We start from the raw sequence: 20,463 nt of genomic DNA on the forward strand, positions 1-20,463 counted from the left end.
ATACGGATCGGGCTGTATCCACTGTGGCAACCCCAAACAAAAACCGGAAGCAGCCGAATGAACAACATTTTCCTTGACCTTTCACCAAATTACTCCAAAATCTAATCACCTCTAAACATCTATCAAAGGAAATCTGTCCAGCTGTTTTTGAAATATTTTGTCAACAGACACACATGCACGTGCATTCCAGTAAAAACAATATCCTGCTACTGCCGTTTGGCGGACATGCAGGGAACAAAAGCAAACTGGGCCAAAAAAAAAAAAAAATTAGATGAGGTGAGACAGATGAGGCATTCAACTTGTATTGTGGGGGAACATCAGCGGCAATATTTTGCCAGTGTGGTTTTCTGTGCATGATGCAGCACACAGGTGCCTCTGTGCCCAGGAGCAAAGTAACTGGAAAAGGACAAGGACACACCCACATTTCACGTGGCTGCAGCAGATTGATAGTTAACTTTTTAGGGGTTGGGGCGGGCCGGTTGTCTACCTGGATGGTTGCCCTCCAGGACCAAAGATGGATCAACTTTGTTGGGACTGCGCCCTCGTCAGAGTCCCAACAAAGGCTTGGGACTCCGACGAGGGTCACATCTCCTCCACTCTCCCTTCCCCCTATCACACACCCCATCCCGGCCACCACTCATGCCACCCCTTCCCCTGCAGGGGCTGCACGGTTTTTAGCTGCGGCAGGTCCCCATTCCCCCCAAGCTGGCGGCGGCGTGACTCCAGTTGCAGCGGCTGCCACACACTCACATCGCCTCAATTTGGAAAACGGACTGTTTCAAGTTTAGTGCATATAAACAATGTCAAATGTATATGTGTTGTCTTAATTCTGATGTGTGCCATTACTATGGTAAACAAGTAATAATTGTGGATTAATTGCTGTCTGTGGAATGTGACTGTGGAGATCTCATTGTTGTAATGACAATGATAATAAAGCTATACATCCATCCATCCAAAACTGTGATGATGACATGTGGCACCGGCGCATGTTCCATTTTGCAAAAATGATGGTGCTCAAACTTGTTAACCTGCATTAGACAGTGTATAGGGGAGCAGCCACTGATTCTTCTTTTTTCTGCAGGCTTGGCCCCTCTGCAAAATACAAAAGACCAAGTAAATATGTCCCTTTTGGGCTGCTATATCAACATGATGGGCAACCACCATGAGGGGGCGCACTTCCATGTATATATATCAAAGGTTCACTCTAAGCTGATGAAAACATACTGGTTTATTGTTGCAGGTAATTATATACTTATGAACAGAATGTTATGAATGCTATGTTCCATTTATGCTAATAAACACCCTAAGATAGCATGTTGCCCGTGGGGATCCACAGGCTGTAGATTGGGTAGTGTTTAAAAATAGGTAGCTGACATTTTTCAAGGGTGGTAATAAATTATGCAAAGTTTTTATAATGATTTGATAATGGCATGTGAGTCCAGAATGTAATTATCAACATCATTTGTTCAGTGTTGTTGGGTAATATCCCTAATTTCTCCAAAAATATTAGTCCTATCAACTTCCTGTTTTTGTGGCGTTCATCTTTGACCCAAAATACATAAGCATACCAAACAGCAAATGTCAGCTCTCCCCAGTTTGTCCGTGATCAAAGCCATATTCATGCATGCACACATGTACACAGAGGCCACTTGGCTTTAATATATAGATACTACATACTGTAACTTTAAATCTAGTGTGTATTACATGCATGCTCCTCATGCACACATATAACCCACAAACAGAACTAACAACAGCAGCATAATAAACACAGCAACTACCATTCTGACAGAAAGTAAATGCAAATTTGTAAAATTCTGAAAAAGCTCCACGCTGAACAACAGAAAACCTGCACAACTAAAACAAACAGCAGGAAAAGAGGCTGCTCACCTTCAATCTGTCTGCATCCTGGACTGAAGCAAAAACAGAACCATCCCAAAATAAATGTAATGATGAAAAAAATGAATGTGTTATGTTACTGGTCTGAACTCGACAGCTGGCTCAACAATCCAACACGGCTGACTGAGCTGATCTGGTCTGAGCAGATCAGGGACACATGGAAAATGTGCAGCACTCAGGGTCCCAAGGACCAGGATTGGGAATCACTGCTCTGATTCGGTCTTATCATGCCCCCAGTCTCCATAGCACCTGATTTGGCTCTTGGTGTGCTGTTAGAGCAGGGAGAAATGAAAAATGTGCAGTAGTTGGAATCTCGAGGATCAGGAGAATGATGGTGGAGGAGAACAAACTGATGGATTCTGAATGGCAGGTGACAGTTTTTTGGTGGTGGGGTTTTGGTAGAGCTGCTGAAATTCTTTGACAAGGATGGTGGGGGGGGGGGGGGTTGCAGCCACATCATGCTCCTCCAAGAACCGCCTGTGAAAACTGATTGCAGAGAGACGGACTAATTTTTAGGCACGCACACTGTTCAGACAACACAGAAGGGCATCAAACCCGCCACGAGACACACAAGCTCGTCACGTGCGTTTGGCACCTCAGGGGGTCCTGTCCGAGTCCTTCGTGAGTTATAATCAGACGGAGGATCGCGGGGTGTGATTGGGCAGAGGCAGAGGGTGCGGTGGACGCGGATTGGTGGACTTCCACGCCAAACTTGTTGACTCATAACTGCGCGGCTCGTCACGGCGCGGAGCTGTCCAGGGTTCTGAAAGTGTCCGCTCGTCTCCCATCTCGTGCAATTATTTCCTCCCAATAATTTTTTTTCTGCTTTCCCTTCCCTGTCGTGCCTGCGCGCGTGACACCTCCGTGCGTCCGTCCGCTTTAAGCGTCAAACGGCGGATTTCCATCCACCGCGAACGCTCTCTCCAGGAGCGCACCAAAGCTCTCAACTTCAACCGAAGGACCGTGCACGGCGCGGCCATGGCTTTCATGGTGAAACACGTGGTGGGAGGACAGCTGAAGAACCTGACAGGCGGACTGACGGAAGAAAAATCCGAAGGAGAGAAGTCCGAAGCCGCCGCGCAGGGGATGACTCAAGAGGAATTCGAGCAGTATCAGCAACAGTTAGAGGAGGAAAAGTAAGGCCACGCATGACTCGTGATTGTGGAAACTGTGACCAAAACGCGGTGGAAGTGTGGCACACTTACAAAGCACGATGAGAGTTAAAAACCAGGGAGCTCCGCGTGCACCGAGCGCGCTTTTACGCATCAGTGCAGTAAAAGGAGCGCTCCGCGCGCAGCTGCTCCTCTTGCCCCGGGAGCTCTGTGCCTCCTGCTCTGCTTTAAATCCCACACAAATATCTTCCAAAATCTTCCTGTTACCGTGCGTGAGGCTGACCACACCTCAAATCAGATTAATCCAATTTACGCGGTCTTTACGCAGACGTCATTCTTAAAGTAGATTTATGGCGCACGAGACCAATTTATAAGTATTTGTAGCAGTCTTAAACAAATAAATTAATAACAATAAAGTAGACAACTTCGCGTGATCTTATTTCTGACTGATTCCGGCTGTTTGTGTTCACTTGCAAATGAGAGTTCTTTCCATAATTTCTTTGTCTTTGATGTTTATGATGATGTGCAACAAGGTCATTTGGAAAGCAGAGTTCAGCCAGCAGGCAGCAACTCACTATTGATTAGAGTGATGTTTCCCCTCACAGCACACATTCATGTCCCGTATTAAGAGTTCACTCCTGGTCATGCAGGATGACATTAAAGGGGTCATGTAATTCATATATATAGTAGTTAATATACGTCATCAGATGTGTTAAAATGAATATTTGTAACCAAAATACCTCTGTTCCAATCCATCTTTAAAGAATTAACTTATTTGAGTCCCTGTCACTTTAAATGGAAAAGAGTTGCTGTTTTCTGTGATCTTTCCCTGTGGAGAGTTGGCGTCCACTTCGTTCTTCCACAGTGTGTGTGTGTCCTTGTCCCACAGAGCACACCGTTGGGCGTGACTCGTAGGGCAGCTCTGAATCCAGATATGGACTTTGGCTATATATGTCACACAAGTCTAAAATAAGTCGTTTCAGGTCAGATTTTTGCTTAGAGGTGGAGATCTTCTGTACAGTGATAGAACTGTACAAAATTGGGGGAACCTCAAACATAAAACACAGCAAGCAGCAGGTCAAACAGATTATGTAAAATAATTAATGAAAGTCATCAAAGGGCTGATGCAAACCCTGTGAACTCTGCACACTGGATTAGATATGTATAGTTCATGTAACCAATCAATTGTATATCATGTAACCAATCAATCACAAATATTTTTCAGATCAGTATAAATGTGAGATCAGCCCACTAGCCCTTTTGATTGTGGAGTTATAGCGTAAAATATGTTTTTCACACCTTTGTCCTATCCTCTCCAAAACATAATCACCTCGAGATATCTGCCAAAGGAACATTCCCACCATGTTTGGTGAAAATACATCTTGCTGTTTTTTAGTTATCTTGTTCACAGACAGAGAAACACACTCAGGACTGATTACAATACAATACAGCTACAATACCCAGCTTCACTACTTCACCAGAATGCAGGGTAATATTCATTTTATTTGTAAAGGGCGTTCCAAATACGCAACAAGGTGTCTTATCACAGCAAAGGACAGCTGAAACACAAAGCAAAAAAAAAAAAAAACAGTTTATAAACACAGTCATAAAGGATACATAAAACATTGGGACATTACAGTTTATTCATTATATTTTATAGCAATATGTGTATGGCCACAAATTAAATATCTGAATGTGCCATTTGTTAGTTATTTTATGTAATGAAGGGGAAATGTGTCTGAAATGTGAATCTCAAAAATTTTAAGAGTTCAAATTTTTTATCTCAGCAAGCAGATTATTCCACAAAAACGAATGGAACAGGAACTAAAAGGGCACTAAGTAAAGTGTATTCATCTGCCTGGGCCCCACAGTCCACTTTCATTTAAGTCAAAGCTAAATTCTAATTCTTGGCCTGCTCTTGAGGACCACACCTGACCCAAGAGATTTTGTTCACCATCATTCAACTTTGAACTTGATTGCTGACCTTTGATCCTGGTCACTCACTTTTCTTTCTGGTTGCTGACCTGTGATCATGATCTTGGATTCTGACCACTCAACGTTGGCCCTGACTTTGCTACCAATCCCTAATCATTGAAGGTGAACATGGATCTTTGATCCTTTTGCTGACATTTGTTCCTGATCACTCCAGCTCATTTTTAATCATCCTGATATCCTGATCACTTGACTTTGAACATGTTCCTGATCTTTTATGAGTATCTTGATTGGTGATGTTTGATCCTGATCCCTCTACTTCGTGAGTGTTGTCCCGTGATCCTAATCTTTGATCCTGATCTCTGACCCTTGAACCTCAACACCATCTTTCATCCCAACTGCTCACCTTTGACCCTGGTCACTCATCTTTGATCATGTTCCTGATCTTTGATCCCAACTGACCTTTGTTTCTGGTTTCTAACCTATTATCACTCTCTTGACCTTTGATATTGATTGCCCTTTGATGATGGCTGCTGATACTTGAGCCTGAATGATAGCCTTTGATCCTAATGGTTAACCTTTGATCCTGATTCTGGTTGTTGACCTGCGATCATGGTCTCCAATTCTGACAAATGATCTTTCCTACTGAACCTTGATACTGATCGCTGACCCTTGAACCTGAACACCATACTTTGATCATGGCTGCTGATCTTTTATCCTGGTCACTCATCATTGATCCTGACCTTTGATACGGATCACTGACCCTTGAACCTGAACACCAAACTTTGATCATGGCTGATGATCTTTTATCCTGGTCACTCATCATGGATCCTGTCCTTTGATACGGATCGCTGACCCTTGAACCTGAACACCAGACTTTGATCATGGCTGCTGATCTTTTATCCTGGTCACTCATCTGTGATCCTGACCTTTGATGCTGATCAGTGACCGTCGAACTGTTGATTCAACGTTGATGCCTGACTGATAATCTTTGATCTTGATCTCTTATATTTGATTATCAGGGCTGACCTATGAACATGAACACCAAGTCTGATTGGACCATGACCTAATGGGCTCCTCCTTGATATTAAAAATCACTTTATTTGTGTTTGCATCATCCAGGTAACAATCAAACAGATGTGAATTTAATGTAAAATAATAATAATAAATAAAATTAGATCATTAATCAGTAAATGTAGGGAACAAAAGAAAGATGTCTGGGAGGGGAGGTGATACCCTGGTGGTTAAGGTGTTGGGCTTGAGTCCAGAAGCTCATGGGTTCAAATCCCCGCTTGACTGGAAAATCACTAAGCGCCCTTGGGCAAGGCCTTTAATCCCCTATTGCTCCTGAACTGTGCATAGAAAAGGTCCTAAATGCTGTCGTACGAACAAAATTTAGCAACAAAAAATCTGTATTCATCAGACAGACTGATGCTGGTCATACGCACATCAGTAAGTCGGCCCTTTTTTAATATGAAAATTGCAGGAGGGAAATGATTTTTTTCATGCCTGGTAGTGGCACGAGATTATCCAAGTCCTTGTTGCTGAGGTGAGAAGCTGCTGTTTAGTTCACACATGCGTCTTTTGTAGGATTCGACAGCAGTGAAGCTACGTGTCTGTTTTTAACTCCACATAATTACTAATTGTGTACTTATTAATTTGAGGAAATGAAGTTGTGTGGAAGAGGTTGTGTGCTGTGGCACCAGCAATGCTTTCCAGTTGCAGTTTCACAGTTCTACCACTAGATGCTGTGTATACACAGGGTCAGACATTCCTAATTTGACAAATTCCACACATTGCTTAAAATGTTCATACGCACTGTTTATACACAAATCTCTGTACAACCCCTGGCAAAAATTATGGAATCACTGACCTCGGAGGATGTTCATTCAGTTGTTTAATTTTGTAGAAAAAAGCAGATCACAGATATGACACAAAACTAAAGTCATTTCAAATGGCAACTTTCTGGCTTTAAGAAACACTATAAGAAATCAGGAAAAAAAAAAATTGTGGCAGTCAGTAACGGTTACTTTTTTTAGACCAAGCAGAGGGAAAAAAAATATGGAATCACTCAATTTTGAAGGAAAAAAATTATGGAATCATGAAAAACAAAAGAACGCTCCAACACATCACTAGTATTTTGTTGCACCACCTCTGGTTTTTATAACAGCTTGCAGTCTCTGAGGCATGGACTTAATGAGTGACAAACAGTATTCTTCATCAGTCTGGCTCCAGCTTTCGCTGATTGCTGTTGCCAGATCAGCTTTGCAGGTTGGAGCCTTGTCATGGACCATTTTCTTCAACTTCCACCAAAGATTTTCAATTGGATGAAGATCCGGACTATTTGCAGGCCATGACATTGACCCTATGTGTCTTTTTGCAAGGAATGTTTTCACAGTTTTTGCTCTATGGCAAGATGCATTATCATCTTGAAAAATGATTTCATCATCCCCAACATCCTTTCAATTGATGGGATAAGAAAAGTGTCCAAAATATCAACGTAAACTTGTGCATTTATTGATAATGTAATGACAGCCATCTCCCCAGTGCCTTTACCTGACATGCAGCCCCATATCATCAATGACTGTGGAAAATGTACATGTTCTCTTCAGACGTCATCTTTATAAATCTCATTGGAACGGCACCAAACAAAAGTTCCAGCATCATCACCTTGCCCAATGCAGATTCGAGATTCATCACTGAATACGACTTTCATCCAGTCATCCACAGTCCACGATTGCTTTTCCTTAGCCCATTGTAACCTTGTTTTTTTCTGTTTAGGGTGTTAATGATGGCTTTCATTTAGCTTTTCTGTATGTAAATCCCATTTCCTTTAGGCGGTTTTCTTACAGTTCGGTCACAGACGTTGACTCCAGTTTCCTCCCATTCGTTCCTCATTTGTTTTGTTGTGCATTTTCGATTTTTGAGACATATTGCTTAAGTTTTCTGTCTTGACACTTTGATGTCTTCCTTGGTCTACCAGTATGTTTGCCTTAACAACCTTCCCATGTTGTTTGTATTTGGTCCAGAGTTTAGACACAGCTGACTGTGAACACCAACATCTTTTGCAACATTGCGTGATGATTTACCCTCTTTTAAGAGTTTGATAATCCTCTCCTTTGTTCAATTGACATCTCTCGTGTTGGAGCCATGAGTCATGTCAGTCCACTTGGTGCAACAGCTCTCCAAGGTGTGATCACTCCTTTTTAGATGCAGACTAACAAGCAGATCTGATTTGATGCAGGTGTTAGTTTTGGGGATGAAAATTTACAGGGTGATTCCATAATTTATTCCTCAGAATTGAGTGATTCCATATTTTTTTCCTCTGCTTGGTCTAAAAAAGTAACCGTTACTGACTGCCACAATTATTTTTCCTGATTTCTTACAGTGTTTCTTAAAGCCAGAAAGTTGCCATTTGAAATGACTTTAGTTTTGTGTCATGTCTGTGATCTGCTTTTTTTCTACAAAATTAAACAACTGAATGAACATCCTCCGAAGCCGGTAATTCCATAATTATTGCCAGGGGTTGTATATGAACAGTTGATCAATTAGAACCCAGTTTTGTTTTTTTTTGTTTTTTTTTATTAATAGAACAAAAGTGGGAAGGCCGTGCCTCAAAAACTGAACAAGATAATAAATATAACGCCTTTAAGAGAATCCAGTGTTTTCCAGTTGCTTGCAATTTGAAGAGACCAAACGGATGTTCCATAAGAGTTTCTCGCTGGTAAATGAAGAACACTTTTCTCTAAAATGTCTCAGCATTACACGGGGCCTCCACAGGAGCTCATATGGCCGGATGAATATCGAATTTAGACACTGACTTCTACATTGTCGGATGTTCTCCATAATGGGACGCCATCATAATGTGACCTTCAGTGGAAGCGAGTTATTTGTCAGAGGTGCTAAACATAAGCATGTATCACTGAATAAGATCGGAGGAGAGGGAGCGTTTTATCGCTCGGCACGGGGCCGCTGTGACAGTTTGGGCCCTCTGATGCCCTTCAGAGGAAACGGCACAAAGCCTGGTTTGGTGTCATGTTAATACAAAGTGAGCTCACGCGGACAGCATTACAAACGCTCTGTTTTCAGATAACATGACCTTCCCCTCGCACTCTGACCACAAACGCTTTGCACACTATGCAAAACACAATGTGCTCCTGCGACAGCTTCACATCACGCTGCTGATGAGATAGTTGCAGGCGTTCAGTGTAACCTCTGTCACTGGAGCTTTCTTTAAAGATTATTCGTGTCTGTGGGAATATTTTCTCACTGACTGCAAGGAAATGTGCTCCTTTATCACCGTCTTCACGCTATATTAAGCATCAGGTCAGATGTTATTGGTATTGTTGACTCAGACTCATGTGTGTTCTGCAAATTGAACATGGGAACAATTTTTTTCAAAGCAATTATGATGGAAAGTGTAGCTATACAGACGTGTATATTTGGATGACAGACAGTCCTGTAGCCTGCCCCCTACTGGAGGATGAAAGAACAGACTTCAGATATTAAATGTATTGTACACTACCTTAAAAAAGTAAAGAATAGACTGAAGGCACGGTAATAAAAGATAATTCATTGAATGTTTTATTATTTAAATTAAACAAACAAGGGAAAAAGTAAGAAAAATTGTGCTGTGAGATGATGAGTAGGGCTGCCACAAATTTTTGATAATCGACTAGTCACTGATTATTTTTGCGATTCGTTGCTAATCATACTTAAATTGCTGATTAATCCACCAGCATGCAGCTGCTCTTATATAACCATCATTGCTTCAAGCTTGAAGTGTTTAAGGTATGTGCTAACTAAAAATAAAGAAAATTAAGATGGCAGTTCATTCAACTTTTACTTGGAAACAAAGTCATCCATTGAAGAGGAACATATTTTTAGCACTGTAACGAAGCGTTATAAAACATTAGCATTATCACATTTCATTTTCAAACATAACATCGCTGTTATAAACGTTACAGCAAACACATATGTGGCTAAGGCTAATGAATTCGTCATTGTTCATGTTAATGTTTACAGCTGAGTAGATATTAATGTTAGCGGCTAACTAGCCAGTTAGCTTATGCAGATGATTCTCACTTTGTCAAAATCAGCCACAATGTGTTTCCTCCTCAGATGCTTCAGTATCGCCGTTCTACTGCCATGGAAGACAAGTTCTGCTTTGCATATTTTCCATTGCAGGTTTTCTCTTAATTTGGTTAAAATGCTAACTTTTGAGCTTCGTTGCCAGCTAGCCATGATATTGTTTGGGCGTACTTTTCCAGTGAGATCACGGCCAACCTGGATTACCACTACTGCACATGTGCATCAAGGACAGAAAGGCAACGGAAGATACAGCAGCAGTTTGACAGAAAAAAACATAAATAAAATAAACTATGACGTCAGTTATTAACTATTTTGACAGTCAATGTAATCGTGACTGGTGCACTGATCGTGGCAGCCCTAATGATGAGACTTAAAACCTCAAAACGTTTATAAAGTGATCCCACAAAAACAAGCAATATTTTGAAAGAGTAAAACCAGGATAGAAACACTGACAATTCAGTATGAATTTGTGATGACTACAAGAAATAAAAATATAATTAATCCGAGTGTCCTCCAGTTATTCAGGGTCCATTGGATTTGGCACAAGTTTTACAGCTCATGCCCATCCTGATGCACAGCTCCTGGTGTTCTAAGGATACTAATCAGGACCGACTCACCGCTGTGATCTGACAGGAGTCAGGAGTGCTCAGAGCGCAGGACTGCGCCAAATTAAACTATGATGATGAAAAGAAAGAAAGAAATTCACAAGGTCACATCAATAAGTGCTATAAATAACTAATCACCACACACTAATATAATTTACATATCACCTTTCTATTGGTCACATGACCTTGATTGGCCTTGAAATTCAAGAGTGTAACTCTTAAAGTCAAACAGCTTGGAGTCAGTAAGGGATGGAATAGTTTGATATTTGACTGATGAAGTGGTTCAGTTTTGGACAGAATTGACCAAATGTCAAGGCCAGAAAAAAAAAAAAAAAATTATGGTCTCAATGAATCACAAAGACAGCCTGGCGGTCATTTGGGCACCCCAACAGAAAAAATACATCAGTAGTTAGTAGATCCTCCTACTGCAGAAATAACAGCTTCTAAACACTTCCTATAGCTTCCAATGAGAGTCTGGATTCTGGTTGAAGTTATTTTGGACCATTCTTCTTTACAAAACATCTCCAGTTCAGTCAGGTTTGTTGGTTTCTGAGCATGGACAGCCCGCTTAAAATCACACCACAGATTTTCAATAATATTCAGGTCTGGGGACTGAGATGGCCATTCCAGAACATTGTACTTGTTCCTCTGCATGAAATGCCTTAGTAGATTTTGAACAGTGTTTAGGGTTGTTGTGTTGTTGAAAGATCCAGCCCCGGCGCAACTTTGTCACTGATTCATGAACATTGTTCTCAAGAATCTGCCGATATTGACTGGAATCCATGTGACCCTCAACAGTACCTGCACTGGCCACACAGCCCCACAGCATGATGGAACCACCTCCAAATATTACTGTAGGTAGCGAGTGTTTTTCTTGGAATGCTGTGTTCTTTTTTAGCCATGCATACTGCCCCTTGATATGTCCAAATAACTCAATTTTAGTTTATCAGTCCACAGCACCTTATTCCAAAATGAAGCTGGCTTGTCCAAATGTGCTTTAGCATACTTCAAGCGACTGTTTGTGGCGTGTATGCAGAAAAGGCTTCTTCTGCATTACAGCATCTTTTGTGCAAAGTGCGCTGTATAGTTGAACGATGCACAGAGACACTATCTGCAGCAAGATCATGTTGTAGGTCTTTGAGCAGGTCTGTGGGTTGACTATGACTGTTCTCACCATCCTTCGCTTCAACTTATCTGAGATTTTCTTGGCCTGCCACTTCGGGCCTTAACTAGTACTGTGCCTGCAGTCTTCCATTTCCTCACTATGTTTCTCACAGTGTAAACTGACAGCTGAAATCTCTGAGATAGCTTTTTGTATCCATGTTGTTGAACAATCTTTGTTTTCTGGTCATTTGAGAGTTGTTTAGAGGCTCCCATGTTGCCATTCATTAGAAGAGATGCAAAGAGGAGAAACATTTGCAAATGGCGACCTTAAATACCCTCTCATAATTGGATTCACCTGTGTAAGGAGGTCAAGGGTCAATGAGCTTACCAAATCAATTTTGTGTTCCAATAATCCCAAGGTGTTCCAATAATTCCAATAGTGCTAAATGTATTCAAATCAATAAAATGGGAAGGGTGCCCAAATTTATGCACCTGCCTGATTTTGTTTCGATAATTATTGCATACTTTCTGTAAATACTAGAAACTTCATTTCACTTCTCAAATATCAGTGTGTTCGTCTGCTATATGATATATTTAACTGAAATTTCTGATCCAGACAACCAATGATTTATAAAGGAAAATCATGAATATTATCAGAGGTGCCAAAACTTCTGCATACAACTGTAAATGAATGAATCATAAAGAAATCATTTCCATGGCTTGGTTTCAAACATATGGCACAGATGTTCCACTCTCTGACGGCCATTCATGTACTACTTTAATGTCTTTGATGTTGTGGAGCTTCTTGTGTGGGCCGCTGAAGAGGAGGTACTGCTGGCCCACCACCAGAGGGCGCCCTGCCTGAAGTGCGGGCTTCAAGCACGAGAGGGCGCAGCCACCTCGCAGGAGCAGCCGGGAGTGACAGCTGTCAGTCATCATCACCTCATCACCAGCTGTCACTCATCAACCACAAACCACCATCACCATAAAAGCCAGGCAGCAACTCCACCTCGCTGCCGAGATATCGTCTACCCTATAGGTAAATTCTCAGCCGTTGTTGTGCCGACGCACGTTGCTTGCTTTCTCCTGTTGTGAACTGTTTGCAGGTGTTTAACCCACTACTGTCAGCTGGAGGCTGGGGTTCGTGGATGGCCGAGGAGTGAACGAATTTCACTCCTCACTCCGAACTGCAACAAGTAGAAGGTTAACCCGACACAAACTGTTTTCTGGTGTTCAGAGGTGGAGGTGTTTGTTCCCACCTGACAAAGGAGAGACTCATATTGCTGACTGTTTATTGGGTGTGTTTTCACACACTCACCCTTAACTGTTTTTCTGCCTCCTGCCAGCAGTACCAGATCTGACAACTGGAGATGGTGGCCACCTGGGGACTCAGGACTTGGCGACTCCAGCGTACTTCAGATCCGCTGGCAGTGGAAATCGTGTGGGACCCGACTCTTCTCTGGACAGAGGTCTTCTATCCTCGAGCCTGCCCACACGTCTCCTCTGTATATTGACTGATATCAAATTCTGTGATTGTCTGTATTTCGTTGTGCACATTCACAACATTAAATTGTTACCTTTTGGCTCATCTATTGACCGTTCATTTACGCCCCCTGTTGTGGGTCCGTGTCACTACACTTTCTCAACAGGATATCTCGGCCAATGTCATGGATTCCGAGGGGCGTCAACCATCCGTTGAACATCCAATGGAAGAGCAGGGTGCACAGGCGCCAGCAGAAGGTGTGTTAGATGAGTTGCAGCACATCTTAACTGCCTTCACTGCTCGGATGGACTTACTGACCGAGCAGAGCAAAATACTCGATCGCAGGATGGAGGCTCTCGCCGCGGAGGTGGAAGTGCGCGCACAGGGTGCGGCTGCAGCTCCTCCTCCTGCTGTCCTGGTGCCAAATATAGATATTCCACTGGTCGTCCGATGAACCCCCCCCACCGTCCCCTGAAGCATACATAAGTCCCACGGAACCGTACGGAGGTTGGTTAGAGACGTGCGCAGACTTTTTGATGCAGTGTTCGCTCGTCTTTGCACAGCGTCCCGTTATGTACGCATCGGACTCAAGCCAGGTAGCTTATGTGATTAATTTGCTTCGAGGTGAGTCACGCACCTGGGCTACGGCGCTTTGGGAGCAAAATTCATGGCTCCTAACGGTATATACTGAGTTTGTGAGGGAGTTCAGACTGGTGTTCGATCACCCTCATAGAGGCGAGACCGCTTCAACGGTGCTGCTGTCTATGAGACAGGGGCGTCGGAGTGCAGCCGAGTATGCAGTCGACTTCCGCATCGCGGCTGCGAGAGCCGGCTGGAATACTGTTGCACTCCGCGCCGCCTTTGTAAACGGACTGTCTCTGGTCCTAAAGGAGCATCTGGTGGCTAAGGATGAGCCGCGGGATTTAGACGGGCTTATCGACCTGGTTATACGATTAGACAACCAGTTAGAAGAACGCCATCGGGAGCGAGACGAAGGACGTGGCCGGGCACGCGCCGTCCCTCTCCCTTCCAGGTCCGAAAAGGTTCCGCCCTCCCCACGCTCCACAGCCTCAGCGCTCCGTGTGGCAACAGCTCCCCCTGCTGACGTTGCTAGAGAAACGAGCAGGGCCAAAATGAGATCAGTTGACAGAATGAGGAGGCTGGCCCGCGGGGAGTGTTTTCTCTGCAGCTCAAGAGAGCACATACAGAAAAAGTGCCCCAAACGGCCAAAACGACAACACTCGCCTTTAGAGACTGGGCTAAGGGTGAGTCATAACATTCACGTGGGACACACACGCATTTCTGCACGGCTCCCAGTCACGATCCTAAGTGGGGATCTAACCCTTCAGGCCCCAGCACTGGTGGACACGGGGTCAGAAGGGAATCTGCTGGACAGCAGATGGGCAAAGGAGGTAGGGCTCCCTCTAGTGGTGCTTCCTTCACCACTGAAGGTATGGGCACTAGATGGCACCCTTCTTCCTTTAATCACACACAAGACACTACCTGTAACTCTGGTAGTGTCTGGAAATCATCGGCAGGAGATCGAGTTTTACGTGACACCTTCTACCTCCAACGTAATCTTGGGCTTCTCGTGCATGATAAAACACAATCCCCGGATTGATTGGCCGTCTGGGGTTGTGGCTCAGTAGATCGAAACCTGCCACCGGGAGTGTTTGGGATCCTCAGTTCCCCCCGGTTTGACTGCTAACAAGGAGGTTAAAGTCCCCCCCAATCTGACGACGGTGCCTGAGGAGTACCATGATCTTGCTGACGTCTTCAGCAAAGATCTGGCACTCACTCTCCCCCCGCACCATCCATATGATTGCGCCATTGATTTGATCCCGGGTGTTGAGTACCCGTCTAGCAGGCTGTACAACCTCTCGCGTCCAGAGCGCAAATCAATGGTAACCTACATCCTGGACTCGTTAGCTGCCGGGTTGATCCGAAACTCCACCTCCCCAATGGGTGCTGGTTTCTTTTTTGTGGGCAAGAAAGACGGCGGACTCCGTCCATGCATTGACTACAGAGGGCTGAATGAGATCACGGTTCGCAATCGATACCCGTTGCCCCTGTTGGATTCAGTGTTCACGCCCCTGCATGGAGCCAAGATTTTCACCAAACTGGATCTTAGGAATGCTTATCACCTGGTTCGGATCCGGAAGAGAGATGAATGGAAGACGGCATTTAACACTCCGTTAGGTCACTTTGAATACCTGGTCATGCCGTTCGGCCTCACTAATGGCCCCGCGACGTTCCAAGCCTTGGTAAACGACATCTTGCGGGACTTCCTGCACCGATTGGTCTTCGTATACCTGGACGATATCCTCATCTTTTCCCTGGATCCTGAGACTCATGTTAAGCATGTACGTCAGGTCCTGCAGCGGTTGTTGGAGAACCGGCTGTTTGTGAAGGGCGAGAAGTGCGAGTTCCACCGCACTTCATTGTCCTTCCTGGGGTTCATAATCTCCTCCAACTCCGTCGCCGCTGATCCAGCCAAGGTTGTGGCGGTGAGAGATTGGCCCCAACCAACAAGCCGTAGGAAGCTGCAACAGTTTCTTGGCTTTGCAAATTTTTACAGGAGGTTTATTAAGGGCTACAGTCAGGTGGTTAGTCCCCTGACAGTCCTGACCTCCTCTAAGGTCCCCTTCACCTGGTCGGATCGGTGCGAGGCCACGTTTAGGGAGTTGAAAGGCCGGTTTTCGACTGCACCAGTTCTGGTGCAGCCCGATCCTAGCTGCCAGTTTATAGTTGAAGTGGATGCCTCTGACTCAGGGATAGGAGCCGTGCTGTCCCAGAGCAGGGAGTCCGATAAGGTCCTCCACCCCTGTGCCTATTTCTCCCGCAGGTTGACCCCGGCAGAAAGGAACTATGATGTCGGCAATCGGGAGCTCCTAGCGGTGAAAGAGGCTCTTGAGGAGTGGAGACACCTGTTGGAGGGAGCTGAGGTACCTTTTACAGTTTTCACGGACCATCGGAACCTGGAGTACATCCGGACCGCCAAGCGTCTGAACCCAAGGCAAGCCCGCTGGTCATTGTTCTTCGGGCATTTTGACATCCAGATCACCTACCGCCCCGGGACCAAGAATCAACGATCTGACGCCTTGCCCCGGGTACACGAAGAGGAAGTCAAAACCGAGCTGTCAGATCCACCAGAAACCATCACTACCATCCTGACGATAGTGGACCAGTTCTCCAAGGCGGCCCACTTCGTTGCCCTCCCAAAGCTCCCAACGGCCCAGGAGACAGCAGACCTCCTGGTCCACCATGTTGTACGTCTGCATGGGATTCCTTAAGACATCGTCTCCGACCGTGGTCCCCAGTTTTTCTCGCAAGTCTGGAGGAGTTTCTGTGGGGAACTGGGGGCCACAGTAAGCCTCTCGTCCGGGTGCCATCCCCAGACGAACGGACAGGCAGAGCGGGCGAACCAAGAGCTGGAGCAGGCCATCCACTGCGTGACCTCCGCGCACCCGACGGCCTGGAGCAACCATCTGGCCTGGATCGAGTACGCTCTCCCTGTTTGAGGTATGTTTGGGGTACCAGCCCCCATTATTTCCGCTCACGGAGGGAGAGGTCGGCGTGCCCTCGGTCCAGGCCCACTTGAGGAGGTGCCGTCGGGTGTGGCGCACTGCCCGCTCTGCCCTGCTCAAAGCCCGGACGAAGGCCAAGTCCCATGCGGACCACCGGCGTTCCCCGGCCCCTGCATACCAGCCCGGGCAGGAGGTTTGGTTGTCTACAAAGGACATCCCACTCCACGTGGAATCACAAAAACTCAAGGACCGTTTCATTGGACCCTACAAAATCCTCAAAGTCCTCAGTCCGTCCGCAGTGAAGCTGCAACTTCCTGCTTCACTGCGGATTCATCCAGTATTCCACGTGTCCCGCATCAAGCCCTACCATACCTCACCACTCTGCACCCCCGGACCGGCGCCGCCTCCTGCCCGGATCATCGACGGAGAGCCTGCATGGACGGTGCGCAGGTTCTTGGACGTTCGTCGACGGGGCCGGGGGTTCCAGTATCTGGTGGACTGGGAGGGTTATGGACCCAAAGAGCGCTCCTGGGTGAAGAGGAGCTTCATCCTGGATCCGGCCCTCCTGGCCGACTTCTACGCCTGTCATCCGGACAAGCCTGGTCGTGCGCCAGGAGGTGCCCATTGAGGGGGGGGTCCTGTTGTGTGGGCTGCTGAAGAGGAGGTACTGCTGACCCACCACCAGAGGGTGCCCTGCCTGAAGTGCGGGCTTCAGGCACGAGAGGGCGCAGCCACCTCGCAGGAGCAGCCGGGAGTGACAGCTGTCAGTCATCACCACTTCATCACCAGCTGTCACTCATCAACCACAAACCACCATCACCATAAAAGCCGGGCAGCAACTCCACCTCGCTGCCGAGATATCGTCTACCCTATAGGTAAATTCTCAGCCGTTGTTGTGCCAACGCACGTTGCTTGCTTTCTCCTGTTGTGAACTGTTTGCAGGTGTTTAACCCACTACTGTCAGCTGGAGGCTGGAGTTCGTGGATGGCCGAGGAGTGAACGATTTTCACTCCTCACTCTGAACTGCAACAAGTAGAAGGTTAACCTGACACAAACTGTTTTCTGGTGTTCAGAGGTGGAGGTGTTTGTTCCCACCCGACAAAGGAGAGACTCATATTGCTGACTGTTTACTGGGTGTGTTTTCACACACTCACCCTTAACTGTTTTTCTGCCTCCTGCCAGCAGTACCAGATCTGACAGCTGGAGACGGTGGCCACCTGGGGAGTCAGGACTTGGCGACTCCGGCGTACTTCAGATCCGCTGGCAGTGGAAATCGTGTGGGACCCGACTCTTCTCTGGACAGACGTCTTCTATCCTCGAGCCTGCCCACACGTCACCTCTGTATATTGACTGATATCAAATTCTGTGATTGTCTGTATTTCATTGTGCACATTCACAACATTAAATTGTTACCTTTTGGCTCATCTATTGACCGTTCATTTACGCCCCTTGTTGTGGGTCCATGTCACTACACGTTCCCAACAGAGCTCTTTGAAACATTTGTTGGAAAGCACTATATTAATAAAACTATTTATTTCTTTCCCACAGACAAGAACGAGAGGCCCACTTCGCCCAGAAGAAAGCCGAGAGAGCTACAGTTAGAACTCATTTCCGGGAGAAGTACAGGCTGCCAAAGGTATGCCAACAAAAAATCGCAGAAGACAATACACACAAAGTCTCAAATCATCATGGCGTAATCGACACACCTTTGTTATTATTTAAGATACAAGTTTGCATGAGCTATAATGGAATGCTGACCTGATGTTTTTATCTCGTCGTGCGTTTCCACTTCAGAATGAGATGGATGAGACCCAGATCCAGCAGGCAGGGGAGGACGTGGTGTTACCCACAGAGCTGGCCAAGATGATCGCCGAGGACAACCAGGAGGAAGCGCACAAGCAGTCAGTGCTGGGCCAGTTGTCCAACATCCAGAATGTGGACATCGATCAGCTGAAAGATAAAGCCCAGGCTACACTGGAAGACCTCAAAAAGCAGACGGAGAACTGCAGTCTCATGTGATCTGGGTGACTTCATCTCCCTGGATGACAGTATCATTATACAAATACTTATTTATTTTGAGCAAAAAGTATTCTGGAGGCAGAAATATTCTTGTGCAGTGGACCAGGCAGGTTTTCTGTGCCACCAAAGGTGAAAACAGTATCTACAATCCAGTTTGAGGGCATGGTGACATCCATAAAAATGTGCAATAACCTTTCCAAAGTAGTAGCTATAAGCAGGTGTGGGTCAATGAAGGCCTGCGCAGGGATCAAAATTTACAGATTCTCACATAATGAGGAACAGTACACGAGATTATGTGTCTGATCATAAGGATTACAAAAAGGAACTGTTTGGACTACACATGACTGACACGTTTGAAATTATGGGGCTAGAAAAAAATCTGAAAACAGCAAAATGTGAAAAAGGATGCAGGATTTTTAAAAAATAAAATGTGCTGCAAATTTATGGTCGAGTTCATATGATTTAAAAGAGGAATAGTTTGTGCCATCTGTTATCACGGTATGTGCTAACATATTTACCAGAACCCAATAGATGTTGACATTGTTGTCATTTTAGAGACCAAGCATTCAAAACAGTCAAAACTATTCTGTTTTTTAATCCTAGGAGCTCAACTAACAAATTACGTCACTTGTTACCAAAATTGAAGCAACTTTAGTTTTTGACCCCTGTGCATTTGATCATAACTCCCCAACCTTCAGGCATAGATAGTCAAAAGTATACCTTTTTGTAATCATGATGGTCAGACTAATAATGTCGTATCCTTTTCAACATGATGGAAGCATTTTTAAAATTTGACCACTGTGTAATCTTTAGCTGCCACGCTGGTAAAGTTAAACATTTTTCTGCAAGCCATGGTATACTCAGGCTGGATTGGAAGTGTTGTTTATTCACCGTAGGTAGACCCAACTAGGTCAAAATTGCCTGCGGGCTCATGCACTAATTGTTTGAGCACGCACAGTATGTGTCAATACTGTGTTTTTGTCTTAAACAGAAGCAAATGCAAATACAAAGTAGAAAAATTTGGGGTTCTCAGTACAAACCGGGAAAAATACATACGGCCACTCTGTCAGACAGTTCAGCCGTCTGTTCAGCTTACTGACTGTCATATTGAACACACACTACTGCTTTTTTATTGTGATTTATTCTGTGGCTCCTTCCACTGAGATTATTTCTGCCACAGATGCTCCTCCTCTGAGAAATGTTTGCCTGCTCTCCTTATTCCAGTGCCCCCCCCCCCCCCCCAACCCTCCTCATCTGCAACTCACACAATAGCAAATATACTGTTATACAAATAATGAATGTTTATGAGTGCAATGGTGAGAATGTTATTCGGTTAAAGATGGAATGTTCCATCTTTCACCTCATGAAACATGTTTTTTCCATTGCACAAATGAAAAAACATTCACTAATGTTTTATATAACGCCTAAAAAGGATCCTTGTTATTTGATATTTTATCAGTTTATAAACAAGAGAAAAGGGATTTACATTTTGGTGAGCGCCACTGGTGCTTTGACATCAAGAGGTTCCAAACAGTTTAACATGAACTTTAAATAGCAGTCCAATCTGATCCAAAATTGTTCTCAGTCAACTTGCAAAAACAGTCAGATACTTCAAAAACAATCCTGACAATGTAGTCCGTATAGCTGATACCATGCACTGACTTCAAATCAAATCAAATTTATTAATTTGTATA

The 20,463-nt window shown here is 44.9% G+C and overlaps 1 protein-coding gene across 1 annotated transcript; it reads left to right on the forward strand.

Annotated features, from left to right (window-relative positions):
* The first annotated feature begins 2,721 nt into the window (after window positions 1-2,721).
* Window positions 2,722-18,851, forward strand: cplx3b (complexin 3b). Its single transcript, XM_034185737.1, has 3 exons — window positions 2,722-3,032; window positions 18,299-18,386; window positions 18,545-18,851. The coding sequence occupies exons 1-3, from the start codon at window positions 2,875-2,877 to the stop codon at window positions 18,767-18,769; spliced, it is 471 nt and encodes a 156-aa protein (XP_034041628.1). The 5' UTR covers window positions 2,722-2,874; the 3' UTR covers window positions 18,770-18,851.
* Window positions 18,852-20,463: the final 1,612 nt, after the last annotated feature.

Source organism: Thalassophryne amazonica, chromosome 2 (genome assembly GCF_902500255.1).
Source record: "Thalassophryne amazonica chromosome 2, fThaAma1.1, whole genome shotgun sequence".
Lineage (NCBI taxonomy): Eukaryota > Metazoa > Chordata > Actinopteri > Batrachoidiformes > Batrachoididae > Thalassophryne > Thalassophryne amazonica.

Excerpts from the sequence above, each read along its gene's own strand:
- cplx3b (XM_034185737.1), top strand. The coding sequence starts at position 2,875 with ATGGCTTTCATGGTGAAACACGTGGTGGGAGGACAGCTGAAGAACCTG. Across the intron at positions 3,033-18,298 it reads CAACAGTTAGAGGAGGAAAA|ACAAGAACGAGAGGCCCACT; the intron begins GTAAGGCCACGC and ends TCTTTCCCACAG. Across the intron at positions 18,387-18,544 it reads AGAAGTACAGGCTGCCAAAG|AATGAGATGGATGAGACCCA; the intron begins GTATGCCAACAA and ends TTTCCACTTCAG.